This window comes from Grus americana, chromosome 1, assembly GCF_028858705.1.
Source record: "Grus americana isolate bGruAme1 chromosome 1, bGruAme1.mat, whole genome shotgun sequence".
In the NCBI taxonomy this organism is placed as follows: Eukaryota; Metazoa; Chordata; class Aves; order Gruiformes; family Gruidae; genus Grus; species Grus americana.
The window spans coordinates 57235287-57253458 of NC_072852.1; the positions used below are offsets into that span (position 1 = coordinate 57235287).

Genomic DNA, 18172 nt, shown 5'->3' on the forward strand with positions numbered 1-18172 from the left:
ACTATTTCTCCACATACTTCAATCCCAACTTTGTCTCAGTAATTAAAAGACAAGCTGCTCTCAGAAAGGAAAACAGGTGAAAGCAGTGGGAAGTAAGCAGAGGTGACAGAATTTAATTTCCAAACAGAATCAGTATGCCTTGACTTCTCACAATTATAATGCCTTTGCTTTATGGAATAATCTGACTTATCTTTCCCACTCACTTGTAGCTTGAGTCCAGTTCTCCCCATCTCATTGAGTTTCTTACATTGCCTGATCCTAAGGCAGGTTTTCCGGTAATTATATACAGCTTGTACTTCTCACCATCTTCAGCCATCAGGATTTGTACCAAAGGAACCAGAATATCTTAGTCTCCAGCACTCCAATTTCAGTAGAATTTAGTTCAACCAGTATTTAACAGTTCTTTGCAAAACTGGAAATATCACCTCTACAATGAGGTGTTCATAAAATTTATTTTGGTGCTTTTTTGTGTTTGTGGTCTATGAAATAGTAACCCACAGAAACAGTCAACGATCTTCTGCCAAACCCAGCCATGTTCATTCCTCCTGAACTAATGTTTTCACAGCAGTTGTTGCATACATTCCTTCCGCAGCAGTAACAGCTTATTACTTACCTCCCATAACTGCTGTCCTCCAAGGTGTTCTGTACAGACAGATTCCATTCCTGCTGTGCCACAGGAACACGCACACATGAATGGGATCTGTATGTGCAGATACTTAAGAAAGTGCTACTTTCTTCCTTCTCCCTCTCCCTTCATTATATAATACAATCTCAAATGAGGGAAAAGGAAGTTGTGTGTGGGTACGAATATGGACAAAGTTAAAATAGAGAAACTTGAAGATACTGCCCTGAATCCACCTTAACCTTTACAATTCCTTCTCTCTAATGTACTGACCTGCAGTGAATAGAGGACTTATTATGGAAAAGACAACTATAATCTGCTTCTTTCTCTTTTCTATTAACTTAAATGCCCCCCAAATATATTCTTCCATTTAATGGTTCCTAAAACAGTATTAAACTACTCTGCACAAGGGAGACTTAGAACTGTGCCTCTTCATCACACCACTGACATTTCCTTCACATCAAGGAAAATGGCCTTTTCTATGAAAGGAGCACAGTTTGCCATTTTGGGTGATCTGAAGGAGAACTTCATTCTTCCTTTCACATTGATGTTTTCTTAGACTGTAGAAGAAGAATGGTAAATCACCCTGCTGAACAGGGGACACTCTGTCTAGACCTTGGGGCACTGCTGATAATCACACCGGCTTTTCCTAAGCCCTGAATACAGACTAACTGGGATTGCTGAAACCAGGATCTCCACAAAATTTGTTCTGAATGGAAGCAAGCTCTGAGAACACTTGCAGGAATAACCTAACTAGACTGTTTTTGGCAGGAATGCTGGAAACATTCTGTGGTTTCACTATGGAAACACCAAAGTGAAAACTGGCAGTTACACCAGCTTTATTATTGACAACATCCCAAAGAACAGTCTCTAACAGCTATAAACTATTCCACATTATGGTCATGCAACTTATCCTCACTTCTAAGAAAAATCTTTCTGTTCCAGTAATTTTTTTGAAACTCTAGGTAATGGAAGTTTATGATGGTCACGTAGAAAAAACTGAACATCTTAAAGTTAGCTGAATAAATTACAACAGAAAAAACAACCAGACTGCATCCCAGTTTAGTAGAAACACATTTTATGTATGGTGACAAATCTGACTTTGTTAGGTTTTATTCAAACAACTGAAGAATCCACAAATCTGTATCTCAGTAAAGCAAACAAGTTCCCAGAGACAACAACAGAAAATACCTGTGGAGTGAGATTGTGAAGAACCAGCCAGTAGCTAGGACGCACTGAGCCACCATCACTCCAAGCAGATGCTGCAGATTAAAAGACAGAGTAGTCAAGACAGATTTGATACAAAGAAAAACATTTTTCTTTACAGTCAGGTCTTTCAATCTCAGAGAAATTCAGCACTATCAGCCGTGCTAACATGTGAAAGCCTAATCTTCAGTCCTGAAAACAGAAAAACATCTTTCCTTACATTTCACATCAAAATTCACTTTTTACTAGTGTTTGTCTTCAAGGAGCTTCCCTGCCCACAGAAAGCATCTAGTCCTGAAAGGCCCCATGCACTAGGTATTCCCTCCTGGCAGCTCTCAGCCCTCTTCACTCATTCCCTGCAGTGGGACCTGGGATTCCACATACCACCCCAATTACTGGCAGCAAATTTCCATTTCAAAAAGGAACTTTCCCCCCGCCTTTTACCAGACAACTGCAACTTCCTTTCCTCCAAACCATTAGTGCTGTAAAACGTACACTCCTCAGGTCTGATCAATGGTGCTATCAGTTGATTCTTCTCACCAGAGGCAAGCCTTGAGTCCTGTGCCCCCCAGCCCCTGACCGATCGGGGTGCTGTGCTGTTCCATGGAGATGATGGTTTGGGGTTGGTCAGGCCAGGAGGCGGGCGGGGCAGCCCTGTAGTGTTCCTTGAGGAAATATGGTTTTTCCACATCTTGTTGGAGAGATGAGCAGGATTGTGTCCTATGGGATCTGGGGACCATGTTGATTTGTAATCACTGAATTTTGCTAGAAGATTAAATAAATTGTATGTATTAGAGAAACTTATGAGATTCAACTAGCCTTTAACTGTACTATCACTGTAAACCCTTTGACCGCATTTATAGTGGAGATAAGCACAGAGCCATACAACAGTCAATTTATCATACCAAAAAAATCCATGCTACATCTAAGTTAATCTTTATTTTTTTTATATGCTGGAAAAAAAATAATCCCTAGATCATTTACAGTAATTTAACTGGTCGCAGTATGTTCCATCTTTAATAAGATGAACAGCAACTTTTATGTATGCACTACATTTCATTTGAGAACCTCAGAATTTCTTACAAGTTCGGGCACCACTGACCTTCAATGAAACTGAACCTTCTTCAGGCCAAAAACTTGCAGAGAACTGAAATGAATATTTACCACTCTAGGTCAACTAAGCTAATGCTACCTCCTAAAGATGTCCTCCTCCTATAAGATCAAGCTTTTACATGAACCAAAAATTTCATGCAGAGCTGACACAACAGTAACACATAAAGAAGGCCATTTAGCTGTGTGACAGTTGGACTGTTCAACAATCTTGATAGCACATATTCTTTTTTTTTTTACTAGAAAGCATTGCCAAATGCCTCTTAGAAGTTAAGACCAATAGTGGATATCCCTAACACATTTCAAGAATCCTTTATATATAAGTCCAATAAAAAGGAAAAATTAACACACTTCCAAAAACATCACTATCGGTCATGAATATTTGGGAGCTCTTCCTAAACCAGTTTTCCTTAAGGTGGCAGACTGCAAATTCGCCCACACCTTCTGACAACAAGGGACATTTATTGTGCAGCAAAACCCCATAAAACAAAAGTCAAAATTGCTCAAGTAATTTCTTTTTTCCTTATTCTGTAATGAAAATCAGTGAACATAGTGCAATCTGGGGAAAAAGGCATTAGTGTCATGAATTATCTGAGTCAGAACTCATGTGCGTGTGTGTGCAAACACATGTATTAAGCTCTATTCACTCACAAAAGGTATTAAATTACTTATTCGAAACAAAGGGTAAAAATCCAGGTTTAAAATATGCCAGGGTGTCACAAAATAATGCATTTGTGAATCAAGACCATAAAGCTTTCAGCACGTAAAAGCATGCTTCATTTTACAGGTGGATCGCTGTATTGCCACGACAGAGTAACTGTCAATAGCAAGCAGGTTTCAAGCACTAACCTATGGAAAGTATATGGAAGTGCTTAAAAGTCTGCTTTCACTAGACAGTTTGTTTTATAGATATGTGAATTCAAAATCCCCAATTCAGATGACCCACTTTCTGGCTGTAAAACACCGGTGTGCAGCTTAACAAAATGAGCAGAGGATGGTATGTGTACCAGGCAGTGGTCTAGTTTCCTCAGTTCAACTATGATTTCAACAATTTTTTATCTCTTGGGTCTTTCTTGTGTGCTAGACAAAAATTAAGCAGAGGTAAGAAGCTGATACATGCCACTCCTTTCCCCAGGCTACGAAAGAGAAATATTCTGTGTCACTGGAATGCTGCAAACACAAATATTGCTTCAAACCAGTCACCCCACACACTGGCAGCAGAAACAGTGTTGTTCTTGACAGCTAAATAGGATTTTCAACACATTTTGTGAAGGTGCTCAGATAGCATACGAACACAGCTTTTATTCAGTAAGATGCAAAAAATAGTGTTTGGGCCAGATGCAGCTCTCAGCTATGTTTGTCACTTCTTATATTTACACACAATTCTTCAGTTTTAAGTAGTTGTCAAGACGATGTCTCAAGAGAAAACTCTGGCATTCGTACAAAGTTCAAAATCCAAATGGTTTGTCTAGAGCAAGTATTTCCAGCATCCTACTCAGAAGTGTGTGCAGAAACCATTTTTCACAAGAAAGCTGTGGAGACCTTCTTACTGAGGATCTGAGGCAGATATATAAATTACTGTTTACAGGACAACCATTAAAAGCTAGAGGACTAAAAAGCCCCCTCTCACTCTCCAGGTTTCAGGGAACGATGAATGCTGTAAAAGGTGAGGCAAAAACGTTCCCTCCATGGCACTCCAATATTCTAAAGTTAAAATGAATAAAATCACTCACCTTATTACTCTAATTCCTTAACTTGTACATATAGGAGCAGGTATGTATAAAAAATTATGTCAGTCCCCCAACCTTTTACACATATCAGCAGATTGTGCGTGTGTGTGGTGGGGTTTTTTTCCCCCTTTTGCATCTGCTGCTCACTGCTACCCTATTCTTTAACTTGCATAACTAAGAATTTTGTATTGAGTGGGAGGAATGGCAAAGGATCTTAGTCTAGTTTTAAAAGCAACTACACCAGAGTATTTTATCATCAGGAAGAAAACTACTTGACCAGCCACTCAAATTTTGAGTTCCTCAGAAATTACTGAAAGACTTAATATTCAAAGTGGAACAAGAATGAGGAGCTAATGAACACATGGAAAATGCTTTGCCCAGGTAAGTTTTGGAGCCCACATACCTGAAGTGCTATGAACGTTGGTGAAGGAATTGTCAGAGGCACTGTAGGGCCAGGCACCAGGTGAAGGCAGCGAGGTGTTGAGGGAAGAATTAGACCCTATCAAAGGGAAAAGGAGAGAGAAAGAGAAGAGTAGGCCAATCTCATAGTTTCTGTAATACTATTAAACCTCAAGAGTGCCACGATTTGTACCAATGCCAAGCTTTCACATGGTACACAGGCACACAGGCTTCCTTCTTAGTCAAATACAATAGATTGTTACCCTGTCGTGACAGGAACATCAGAATATTTTCCGATATCAGAATGACTTAAGTAATCACATACCAGTTGCTCGCTGTTTTACCTGTGGTGGTGTCCCGCAGAAGTTGGTGGTCAGTATCTACAATGGGAGATGTGGCTGTCCCCCCCAGCACACTTCCAGGGGTCACATAGGGATCAGATTCAGGGTCAATGTTTTGTATACCTTTCCATGGCACTCCTGGTTGGAACTCTGAGGAGGAGGGAAAAAGGAATTAGATGCAAACAGGGAAATGCCATTTGCTGGAAGTAATTGTTGAAGCTATTTAGGAGGGTAAATAATGGTCTTCTACGCTGTTCCTCAGAGAAAAAAAACAAAACAGGTTTCTCTTAATTAAAATCTGTTTCACATTTCCTCCCATGACACTATCTCTAGTGTCTGAATATGCTACAAAGAAGTGGTGCAAGTGCACATGGTATTCCTTTGACTATTCCTGTTTTATTACATTCAGATGAGGCTTCAATAGTGTTACCCTTCCTTAATACTTTATATGTATTTTTAAGATATGTAAGATTAGAGTATGTGTTATAAGATTAGATTCTGCACTCATACTTTGCGTGCATGCAGAAGCCTTTCTCAAGGAAAAGCTACCTACCTTAAGAGGTTGTAAACACAACATTTATTTAACACTTTACACTGTAGGTACACACAGTTTATACATTATCTGTCGATACTGAGGTAATGCTAAGGTGAGATGCCTTGGGGTAAGAGCAACGTATGTACTCATTGACTTCTTCATGCTTCACCATGAGATGAATATACTTATGCTTTAGTTTCAACTATAGCTCCAGGCATGCCAAATTTTTAAGACAAAAGTATGAATTATATAAAGCATGAACATATAAAAACTCCAGTTACTGTAAGAAAGATCAGTAACTTGGTTCCTTCTCTGAGTAGATGTTCAATGAATGAAGTGCTGTGGTCAATTTTGGAAGCAGTGATAAGAAAGTAGAACTGTCAAACACAAGAACAAGTAAAGAAGCTTCAGATACTATATGACAATTTGGAGAAGTATGAAAAGAGTGCCAAGGTGGCAGATTCATCCCTTGCAGATGCAAGTCCAATGGAGTGATACCTTTATTCCCAACCTGAACTTTTGAAATAATTAATGACAGAATATTTGAGTGTAATTAAAAATCCATGATTAAAAGTAGGATCCAGGATGTGCTCGCTGGAATGAAACCATGTGGAGTGAATCTGGCATGGAAGGGTTCATTTCAGTTACCTTTGTAATGAAGAAGCATAGCCAAGACTACAACTTTCATAGATAAATACAGAAGAAAACATGATATTACTGGTTCAAACAATTGGCACAGCAAGGGCAGCATTAGATTGTGATAACACACTGGCAGGAGAATCTCAGAGAAGACATAAGAAATGCCCCGCTGGGCATTCTAGTCCAGTATTCTGCTAACAGTGGTAGGAGAGATACCATTTAGGAACAGAATGCAAACCTGGCCACTATCTGTAGGCTACTGCCCTCTCACTCCCAGCACCCACAGTCCTTCTATCTAGGACATCAGAAAATACCCTTTATCTGCTAGCACCTGCTTGGGAAGCTGTTTTGCAATCAGTTTATCCAATCACTGTTTCAACTGGCTAGTACCATCTGTCTCCAGAAGCTCTAAAAGCAACACATTCCAGAAGTTCACCACTCTCAGTGGTGGTGGTAGCAGGGGGGAAGCTCTCATCTATTTTAGATTTATATCCTCTTAAGTCCAGCATTTGCACCATGGTTCTAGTGTTGCAGGATTTGCAGAATTACAATACCACATTTATCTTGGTCACTGCCTTCATGATTTTGTAAGCATCTCCAGGTCTTTAGTAACTCAACAAAATAATCTAGGATACCAGGTATCAACGTTGCTAACAATATGAGCAATTGGCACCGCATTAAGGAAGGAATCTGCTCAGCTACTGCCAAAATACTGCAATCCTCTGACAAACAGGAGCACCTTATGCTTAAGGAACAAGCAATGCAGCTCTTGGGTCTAGTCAAAAGATCTCTGCTCTGAGATAAAGAATTCATGAACACAGGTTAGGACCTGGAAATTAGAACATGTTTTAAAAAAAAAATAAAAATAGAGTAAGTCCAAGTCTTGCCTATGTAAAGATTTCCGAGAATTGGTGAGACTGAAAATTAAGTGCATAGTAAGCTCTCATCAAAAAGTTAAGGAATATTCAAACAAGGCTCCAAAGATCAGGCATATTGTATATAAACATATTTGCTCATCAACATAATCCTGGTTTGAAGAAATGTTTTCCCTGAACTTCAGCATACCGACAAATTTCCAAACTATCCTTTGGGACTAACAGTTATTCTCATGCACATTTACCAGCTCTCCCTACAGACATGCTCTTTTACTTCCATATACTACAGAAAACATGAAGTGCATTTCTCCACTGATATTTGAAAGGTCCTCCCAAGAAGTTCAAACATAAAATTATTAGGAAAACCATGACAGACACATCCAGGCCACTTTGCCTGGAATAAATGACTGAACTGCTCTTGAATGGGAAAATTACAGTCTAGTATTACCTAGGTATGCAAGTCTGTGTGACATAACCAAAAGATACAGTTCTCACCAATGCAGCAAAACTTGCTCTCACCTCCAGCTGTGATATCAGTTTGATTGGGCACCACTTCATTTATCTTTGTGCTGAACAATACTGCTCTCTTGAACGGCAGAATTTCTGCAGCAGATGGCATTTAGGAGGAAAACGCGAAAGGTGTAGTCAGGGTGAATGCTGAGTGACCACTGTATTCATTCAAAGGAAAAATGCACCTATTTAAAGAGGTTTTCTCTTGTAACTCATTTTCTTTAACAATTATTTTCCAACACTAGGAAGAAAAATTGTATCTCCGTGCCAGGAACTGACAGTGGGACACACCTACAAGCTTGCAGAGAAAAAAGACCTACAGCGTAAAATAATTTTCGGTCTGTATTTTTCATCAGGGGTGTTGATAAGGTGGATTATGATTTCACCTAAGTTTTCCTTCTCTAGGAAGCCAATAAACTAGAGAGGCTACAAGACAGCTCAAGTGGCTGACAGTTATGGAACAGTAACACCTGTCCCAATAGTCTATGGACCTCATAAGAGAGGGCTAGCAATATGGCAATAATTGCATAAAAGCCACGTGCCAAACCCCACGATCTGCAATCACAGTCATCGGCTGCTCATTTGCACAAGAAATTAGGGATGGTACTGATCCCAGTGAAAGTGTATGTTCAGGATTTGTGAACTCCAGCTATCCTCTCACAGTGGTGAGGCAGTCAGCAACAGCAAAAACTTTACTTATCACTGACAGTGGGACTGCAGGTATTGCTAAGGAAGCTCTACAATATCAGCAAGCGATAAAGAGTAGCTATTCAGCTTCTCACTTCTGTAACAGCCTTCTGGTTCCAAGAATCTTGACAGAGCCAGTGACTGTTCCAAAACCTGGAAACACGGCAGAGCTGATCCTCACATCCCTCTCCTAACGTGCCCAGCAGTACTGTGTTTCTCAGTACTATCTAGGGGAACGGAGACTAAAGAAACAAGTTCAGCAACAATGAGCCTATGAGGGAGGTCCTAAAAAAACCAACCAACCACATTTTGGGGGTTGCTGGCATTATGAACACTAACTCCAGCTCAAGAAGCTTAGTGCTTAACCACCAGGCTGACAGAAAGGTAACGCAAATATACCTGTACAGAGAGCAGTCAGTGCTGTGAAATGTTATGGGCATGCAGACATTCTTGAAATAAACGGATTCTTTAACCGTGTTAGCTCATCAGAAGACATTTCCTTGCCGGAGTTAGACACTGATAGGTTCCCACATAAAGCACTTTACCTACTTTTTGTAGGTTTCCTGGAGTTGTATCTGTCACACAGATTCCTAGGCTTTCAATGCTACTGGTTTACCCAAGAGAAGTATCTGCACCTTTACTTTTTAGTGCTTGAGGGGATACACAGCAGAGGATTTGCAGTTAGGAGTGTTTTCCTGGAATGTAAGAGTCTTCCAGGCAGAGAAAAATCACCGCATCCACTACTTGCTGAACAGCCCTGGTGATTAATCCGTGCAACTTCACGGACACCACTCTGTGTTTAATGAATGATTTATATAGAAAATTATGTGCGTGTTCAAATACATATGTATTTTTCCTAGATACTTGCGTTTTCTAGTGTAAAGATAAAATTCTGCCAGTGAAACTCTAGGAAGACTTAAAGAACGTGCTACAGACTGTAACCCAAAAAGCAAGAAACCTCTACTCAAGCCACAAGTTTCCTGAGCAGTTCTGAAACATGGCAACACTCTTCTATCCTTTACACGACATGAGCAAAGGTGAACCACAACAGCATAGCACACACATTTTATACATATTGTACCAATACTGCTGGCAAAAGAAACCTTGTGGTCTGCAGTGTATCATGTTTGTAAACAATTCCCAGAAGAAAAGTTCATGCGACATAAAATACAAAAGGTCAAGACAAGAAAATCCTGTTCCCACCATCACAAAAAACAAGCTTTCACATCTTTTGCTTTCTAATTCCATGCTATCAATCAGAATTTTTACACCCTGTGTCAGCGTAACACAACACAAATAAGGAATCAATACAGGAGGAGGGAGCTGGTATTGTGTATTCTATAAACAAGTGTTCTTATGAAAGTTTCCATAAGTGTGAAGTCACCAAACTACAGAAGATAAGAGAGATCACCTAACAAATCCCAAATACTATTCAGGCAATTCAGCAGTTAGTTCATATTTAGCCCAGCAATCTTTTACAGGAAATTCAAAATTTATGTTCTAATTTAACATGGAAGAAATTTAAAAAAACGTGATGGACCAAGCCAATATTTTCCTTGCAGTGGTTATTTAAAAAGCATGATGAGGAAAGGTCCTAGCACATCTACTCTAAAGCTAGGACATAACCCCTGCCCTCATGTAATACCTGGAGGCCAGCTGGCGTTGCTGGATTTGCTTCCGATCTTGTTCGTTGGTGGAGATTTGGCAGGTAACCAACTATCACCAGCAGGGCCTGCATGGCTACCGAGTGGGTCGCCCTGAATTATGTCAAACTGGTTGTAGGGCGATCCTCCACGAGCCTTTCCAGGGGGCACTATTGCACCTGAAGCATTAAAAAGACACGTTTACACTCGGGAAAGGTTGGGATCTTTACGAGTACAGCATACTAAAACAAAAAAAATATTTAAGATGCATACTGGTGAGGTAAGACATTCACTAACTTGAAGCAGAGTTTCATCTGAGCTATTTCAGGTCTGACAAGATGATACTGCAAGGTGTTCCCAAAATAGCCAGTCCCCTTCTCACCATTTTTGTGCATATTGGCATCTTGTGAAGCCACAGAGGGAAGCCCTTCCATCATAGTCCACTGCTTAAAGCGGGATTCTGTTCCAGCCTCTTTCCCTCCCACCATGCCATAATCCATGCCACTTGAGCCAAAGCCTGTGAAACAAACAAACAAAACTCCATTGTCATTTGCTCTTTTTGGTTTAAGGGAGTTATTATGATGATAAGAAAGGTAAAAAAAAAAATAAAATCAACAATAGCAAATGTAATGTTCAAGAGGCAACTTCCAAATAAGCTTGTTAGGTCAGTATCCCATCAAGATACACTTTGTTATTAGGTTTGTCTTCTTCCCATGTAATGAAAAATAATACAATTTGATCAAGAGTTGACAGCTGTTGTAACCTTCGCTCTGGTGCTTATATATAAACCACTCATTTCTGGACCCATACATAACCGGCTAATATGGTAATGCAATTACCATATTAACATGGTAACTATAGGCAATGCACCAAATCGCTTTCCACAGAGCACTTACCTGAACCGTATCCAGGTATTTGCCCTTTGGTCTGTAAATCTGAGAGACCCACATTCAAAGGATTGGGTACCATGCTGTCTAAATGTGGCTTAGGCCCAACAGGGTGGGATGGTGAATGCTTCATGCCAGGCTGCCTCTGCTGCTGCTGCTGCTGGAGGGCACTCACCATACGAGCAATCTGCAATGAAAGAAAAAAAATAGGGATTATGTATCCTATACTGTAACACAGAATTCCAGTAAACATGAACAGTGACTTGAAAGAAATGCAAAGGACCTTGCTCTCTGAAAAGTACAATATGAAGAGAGCGCAAACTGAAGAGAACAGATGACATTACTAAAACCAGCACTGTCTTTGCTGCAGACTGCATTTTCCCAGCGCACTTTATACTTCACATGATTGACAAAAACAGTGCCAAACCTGTTGCTCCTGTTGTTGTCGCACAGCTTGAGATAACTTCCTCTGGCTCTGTAACAGTTGCTGTTGCTGCTGCTGCTGAAGGAGGAGCTGACACGCCTACAAGATAAGTGGGGGTGGGAGGAGTGAAAATACAGAGCTCATCAGGTGAAATATAACAGCCAGGAGCTAGTCGCTAGCAAATGCTTTGCTCAGAACTTAGGTGTTCTTTGAGCGTTTTTCATTCCATGCCCTCAAATAAAATGACAATGAATGCATTAGAAGAATACTATATCCTTCACTTGTTTCTAATTTAACATCATGCAACAATATTACTAGTACCTGCTTTATTAACATCACTATGACTACAAGTCTGAAGAAAAGTTCACTAAGAATCAACGAACAACTGCTTTCTGTACAAAGACATTGCTTAGAATCATTACTAACTCACTGCAACATTCACAATAACTACACAGGCCTGTTTAGTTTATCTGCTGCCCTCTAAGGAGGTTGTATTTTCCTGTACAAATGGGGAATACTTGTACAAAAATAACGCAAGATCAGTAGAACAAAACAGAATTAGAACAGACATAAAAAGAAAACTCTTTCAGCACATAATTTGTAAACAGTCTGTCTCACAAGATTACTAGCTACTTACTAATTGAAACTGGGGAATCTGTGGAAGCTGGCTCAGCATGGCAATCTGTTGTGGAGAAAGCTGGGGGCCCATATTGAAGAGACCAGGATTCAAGCCACTGTTGGGAAACTGTTTGAGCATGGAGGCCGAAACCTGCATAGAAACCAGTTACATATCCTCAAGAAATGCACTGCTATAAGAAAAGATGATGGAGTAGAACTATTTCTATGAAGGAATAGGTACAACACCAACCTTAATTGGTGTTCTGGGAAAGACGTTACAGATTTATTAACACATCACATTTAAACATGCACAATCTACGACTTGAGCAGAGTGAATACCCCACTTGATTGACAATATACAGTATAACATGTGCAGATGCAGACACACACACAAAGGTTCCTCCCCCAACCAACTGGTTGCTAGAGACTACACTAAATTAAAATGCTGATATATATGCAGCTAACCAGTAATCACAGTACTGCATTATTACATTAAAAACGTACTGCTTGACAAGGGAAAAGAAAGGCATTCAGGCAGTCACTGGAGCAAGGAAACAGTGCCTCACAGAAAGAGTTAATCTCTTTGTATGCTGAATAAGCTATAGTAAAAGACAGGAGTAGGTGGAGAAGAATCCCCCCATTTCTCCCTGCATTATTTGAGAGTTACACAAGTAGAATTCAAGAGAATCCCTGAAAGTCTTCAAGTCCAAAGCAAAAGGTAAACTTGTGCATTTGGAGACCCTGAGGTCTTAAAGCTCTGCAATGTAAATGCAATGTGTAGCCCTTCATCAGGCCTCTCTTTCAGGGGGGCAGGAAGCACAGGACAAGACTACTTGAAAAAAATTAAGCAACCTGTCACACCAGAAAAACCTCCAGCTTTCATTTGTTTTTGTTGTTTTTAAAATACTTTGCAAAAGCCTATGTAAGACACAGGATTCCTGAAACTACTTTGAGGTTTAAAAATACTGGTAGCAAGCATTTACTATCAACTGCCTTGGAATAAGAAAGAAGGCCGATCCTGCCGCACTGAGTTTTAAGCACTTGCAACTATGAAATTTTTTATCTTATCTAAGTTTTTGATTTCTTAACATCAAGTCAAGACTAAGACAGATGTATAAGTAACCTCAATGATGTGCTCTGAAGGCTGTAGCTCTACTTTTTACAAGTAACCAGTTACTATAAATTCCTTACCTGGGGAGAAAGAAATTGGGGAGGCACTTGCGCCCGGATATTGGGGGAAGGATTTAGTGGCTGCACTGGTGTGTGCATGCCCCTCGATTGTGCTGTGCTGTTTCCAAACAAACCATGATTGCCACCCTATAAAATTAAAGCAGTAGTGAGAAGACGAATCTTTCAGGATAATGGATTTCTATGCTATTAACTACATATCGACAACACTGAGGTAAGTACTGACTTAAACAGAGTACCCTTAGAATCACTAAGATGTTTCCCCTAAATCACTAATATTCTACCTGGGTTACAACTGCTGTACCACATTTTTGAGATGCAGGCTCACTCTCCTCTATATTGAAGAGTCATGTTTATCCACTTACTTCAAAGCACATGACAAAGCTAATGTTTTATACTCTGCACCTTACATGTTGGGAAATGGAAGCTTGGAGTACAAACAACATGCTCAAAAAAACACATTACACTGACTTAAAATTATAGCAAAACTTATGTCAGCAAGAATTTTGGGCCATCATTTTGGCTAATTTGGATACTTTTTCTGAGTAGGTTGTTAAGATATCACACATAAGCCTATTACTTCCTCTGTAAGCCTTTCACTAACTGAGATTAGAATTAAAAAATTTTATTAAAAAGTCTCCTTCTGATGTGAAAACTTCAGCACTCTGGATTGAGATTTTTTTTTTCTTCCACTAAATTGAAGAGCAGGAAAATTTTCAAGGGAGAAAAAACGTTTAGGTTTTTCTTTTTTCCTCCCAGTGATTTATTTTCTAAAGCAAGAATACTTGCTGGTTCTTTGAGGGTTTTAAAGAAGTATTTACTGTTTTATAAGCAACTTCTGTAATAATAAACCCTACTGCATGAAATAGACCAAAGAGAATTTGTGATTATGTTTCACTATTTCAGTCTCTGAGCAGACTTGTCTTTATTTGTAACATCTTTCAACAAAAGCCACAGGAAATGTTATGGACAGTCTCCTACACTAACAGTTGCATGCTGTTACTTCTAAAAGCTGAAGCTCATACTCCAAAAAGGTCCTTATGTGCCATGACTCTGTCCTTTCATTTTCAAGACCCTCAGAACTTCCCATCTTTTGCTGTATATCAGGATGTCTATGATCCTTAGATACCTGGGGTTCTAAACAGTACATTTTCCATACCGCAGTCATGATTCTCTGTTCTCCCTCTCCATGCCAGCACTGCTGTACCCAACATAAATTCATCGTTCTTCCAAACCGGGATTGTGCAGGCCTTCTCCAAAACCTTTCCTTCACTTATATACAGCCAGATTTCAAAAACTTTGCCTCCGTTTTACCACAGTACTGTGCATCTTCCACTATCCTTTTGCTAAAACACAAGTCTCTCATCCTGCTTCTACACTGGCAGCATTATGGATTGCCTCATTCACCTACATCACATTTCACCTCCTTAATGTATCTTCTCTTTCAGAAGCAACTCAAGATGTCATTTTAAGCATGTAAGAGGATAAACAAAAACCCCCAAGAAACAAAAGTATTTTTATTCTGGAAAGAACTGACTGGGATCAACTACACATTAAGATTTTTGAGAGGCCTGAAGCTGCAGCTACACTTTCACCTCTCCCTAAAGCTCAACAGACTTCTGCACACCAAATCCAAGAACATGCCTGCAAATTTTGGACTTAATCTGATGTTCAACACCAATTGTGTCACACAGAAACAGAAAGACAACACAAGGAAACACCACCATGTTAAGCATGTGACTACATAAGCTAATCCAGTTGCAATACTTAGGTTCTATTCTATCATTTCCTAGTATTCCTGCAACATTTTGTTCCCGCATAATACAGAACGTAATAGCTAGAAATTCTTCCAAACTGCAGTTACCCACTTCATTTCTTTTCCACCATTCCCCCGTACACAGAACAAAAATATTGCTACTTCAAGAGTTTTTAAAGGCTGCTAAACCAATCCTTCCTTTGGGCTGTGGGGAAGGGAGAAGGGAACAGGCACAATGCAAAATGATTGCAATTTTTTAAAGGCACATTTCTACATACAAGGTCATTGGGTGGCGTCTGGGAAAATTCAGTGTTGGGGGTGGTGGGGCAAATCAACAGCCTCTAACTGGGTTTTGAAACAGCAGTTAAAATATAAAGGTTGCGACTAACTTCATGACTTCTGAAAAGCACATCTATCTGCTGCTACACTGTGATTCAGGAAGTAAGAGGCCAACAAAACCAGATGGAATATATTTTGATGATAGGAACCAAAGTGGATTGATTCTCAATGTGCTGATATAGCTGAAATTTCCACTAACAATATTAATGTATTTAGTAGGAAAACAAATGCAAGCAACCAACTAACCAGGATTAAGCCCAGGTTGCAGCCTTATAACAATGCATCTTATAAGGTGGCCTGCTTACTTGTCTAGCAGCGAAGTTTTGGGGACTGAGCCCTGAGCCGATTGCCCCAAGGCCGACGTTGGATAGTGTGGAACCAGAGGGAGACAGCTTGTAGCTGGGAGAAGGGGAGAAGGGAGAGCAGGGAGCCTCATCCCCAAGGCACCCATCTTGATTGGAGAAAGGCAAAGTCAGCTGAAGCAGCAGTTAGCCAACAGCAGGAGTTGGTTAGTGAAGCAACAGAACGCAAGAGGAGAGAAAGAGGGACAGTGAGTGACTAGGAAGAAGCAAAGTTAATTTGTAATAGCAATTACAAGGACAAAACTTCTGACTCAAATGATCACTTGACAATTAAGATTTTGGTCCAAGGAGATAATCAATAAATTCCTAAAGGTTTCTTTTTAAAAATACATTTTGAACTCTCATGAAGTTTGTTTCTGACAGTGGCTATTACCATTACAGAAACAAACAAATCTTGAATGAATTCCTAGTGTTAGCACACACCTATGAACATAATTTGTTAGGAATGCATTAGCTCTGCTAGTGGTAGGTATTAATTAGGCCACCAGAGGGAGTTGACAAAAGTGGGTTTTGGTCTGTTGTACCAAAATGGAGGAGTTAAAAAATTCCTTGACAGTAACACGCCTTCAGAGTTTTTAAACCAAATTTCTTTTCCATTTTACGAACTGTATTAAAAAAAACCCTAAAGCATTCTGAATCTACTGGACACTCTCCAATTCATAATGTGAAGCAATTAATATTTGATAGTAACAGTGAAAGCTTCTATTTAAAATAGGCAAGAATATGAAAGAAACACTACCATAACATACAACAGATGTCACAGAGAAACAGATGTCATACAGAAGCTTACAGTACACGGACATACAGCATAAGGGGTTGTGGAATTTAGAAAGGGTGTTTCCAATAAACAACAGACATGAAAGCAGAAAATATTTGGAAGACTGTGATTACTTATATTTACTTAGATCTAAATCAACTTTTTACAGTAGATGATTGTAGTCCATAGCCAAAAGAATCATTGTGATGAAACCTATAATGAATTTCATTGCTACTAGTAGTTTACCCTTCTATGAAAAACAAAGGAATTTCTTTCTGTCCATATTAAGAGCACTCTGTTCTAAAAAAAGCCTCATTCTCCCCAGATAATTTAGCTTGTCTATGCACATCTGACACCTCTGGTTTATATACACATAATTCTACAAATCTAACTCACCCACACCTTTTATTACTGAGGTTGTTCAAGGTTACTGAATTTTTAGCAGTTCCAGAGGAGTAGGGCAAAAACTGGGACCTCAAACATGCAGGTTGATATCAATTTATCTGAAGATATTTCTCTCACCTTCTCAAAATAAGGCCCACTGTCTGTGGTTCCCATGTCTTTGGAATTAGGTGGACGGAACCCAGATCGATCCTTTCTCATCATATCATTAAAATCCCCGAGATTCATGGCTCGTTTATCTACCTCAAACTTCTTATCCGGGAGACCACCTGTAAAAAAGGGGAAAGAAGGCGAAATCAGTGCCAATAACCTCTACCACATTTCATGACAGCAGGTTCACAGCCAAAGAAAGTATCTTTAAGATCAGGGTATACATTAGATCTGTCTTAGAATTTAGCATGGCTACAGTTGCTATTAAAGATGCTGAAAAATTAAAGTAGGAAGTTTCATTTTTAAGAAAAAGCCAATTTATTTTAGAGGGTTTAATGGGAAGTATCTCTCACAACTTATGTACAGATACAAACATATGCATTTCTACAGCAGCCCCAGTTCAACTAATAATATTCACTTATATATAATTCTCAATATCTTCCAAAACCCGCACTGTTATTTATTGGTATTCAGTATCTATAGAGACACCACTATTTAAGTTCTCCATATATTCTACTTAGCCTTTACTGGGTTTGGCATTGAGAAAGAATTTCTCAAACTGCAAAACCACACACATAATTTGATCACAACTCTCCTACAGTCATGTGAACTTAACTCTTGAACACCACAGATCATCTGGTACAGTGTAACTTCCAGACAGGCAACCAGTCTCCCTCACCCTGTATGAAATGACTACACAACCAGTAACAGAGACACTTTTCAAACATCCCCTACAGTCTCCTGCCATTGTTTAGTGAGTAATCTGGTGGAATACGAGGAAGAGAGATTAATAACAGAAGATCAGAGAGATTAATAACAGAAGATCAAACTGTAACACACACAGTGAACAAGACATCATCTTTCTCTATGAGCCTATCATTAGCCAAGTGCTGACTGAAGTTTTCTACCTTACACACTGAACTGCTGCCAAGGAACAATTTTTTTGGGTCATATTTGGCACCTATAAGGTATCAGATGCATATTGTTATGTT

The 18172-nt window shown here is 39.5% G+C and overlaps 1 protein-coding gene across 26 annotated transcripts in view; it reads right to left on the minus strand.

Moving 5' to 3' along the window:
- The window catches only part of TNRC6B (trinucleotide repeat containing adaptor 6B), a 146421-nt gene that overhangs the window by 15053 nt on the left and 113196 nt on the right, over window positions 1-18172 (minus strand). For 17 of the 26 annotated variants that reach the window (XM_054807909.1, XM_054807773.1, XM_054807751.1 and 14 more), the window contains 12 exons: window positions 17151-17299; window positions 13418-13543; window positions 12246-12377; window positions 11612-11707; window positions 11194-11371; window positions 10680-10814; window positions 10300-10476; window positions 7977-8060; window positions 5412-5558; window positions 5072-5167; window positions 2324-2593; window positions 1814-1884 (listed from right to left, as the gene is read on the minus strand). In XM_054807909.1, coding sequence (XP_054663884.1) covers window positions 1814-1884; window positions 2324-2593; window positions 5072-5167; window positions 5412-5558; window positions 7977-8060; window positions 10300-10476; window positions 10680-10814; window positions 11194-11371; window positions 11612-11707; window positions 12246-12377; window positions 13418-13543; window positions 17151-17299 — 1661 coding nt within the window. The remainder of the gene's footprint in view (window positions 1-1813; window positions 1885-2323; window positions 2594-5071; window positions 5168-5411; window positions 5559-7976; window positions 8061-10299; window positions 10477-10679; window positions 10815-11193; window positions 11372-11611; window positions 11708-12245; window positions 12378-13417; window positions 13544-17150; window positions 17300-18172) is intronic. The other 9 variants (XM_054807846.1, XM_054807757.1, XM_054807871.1 and 6 more) reach the window with 7 other exon arrangements.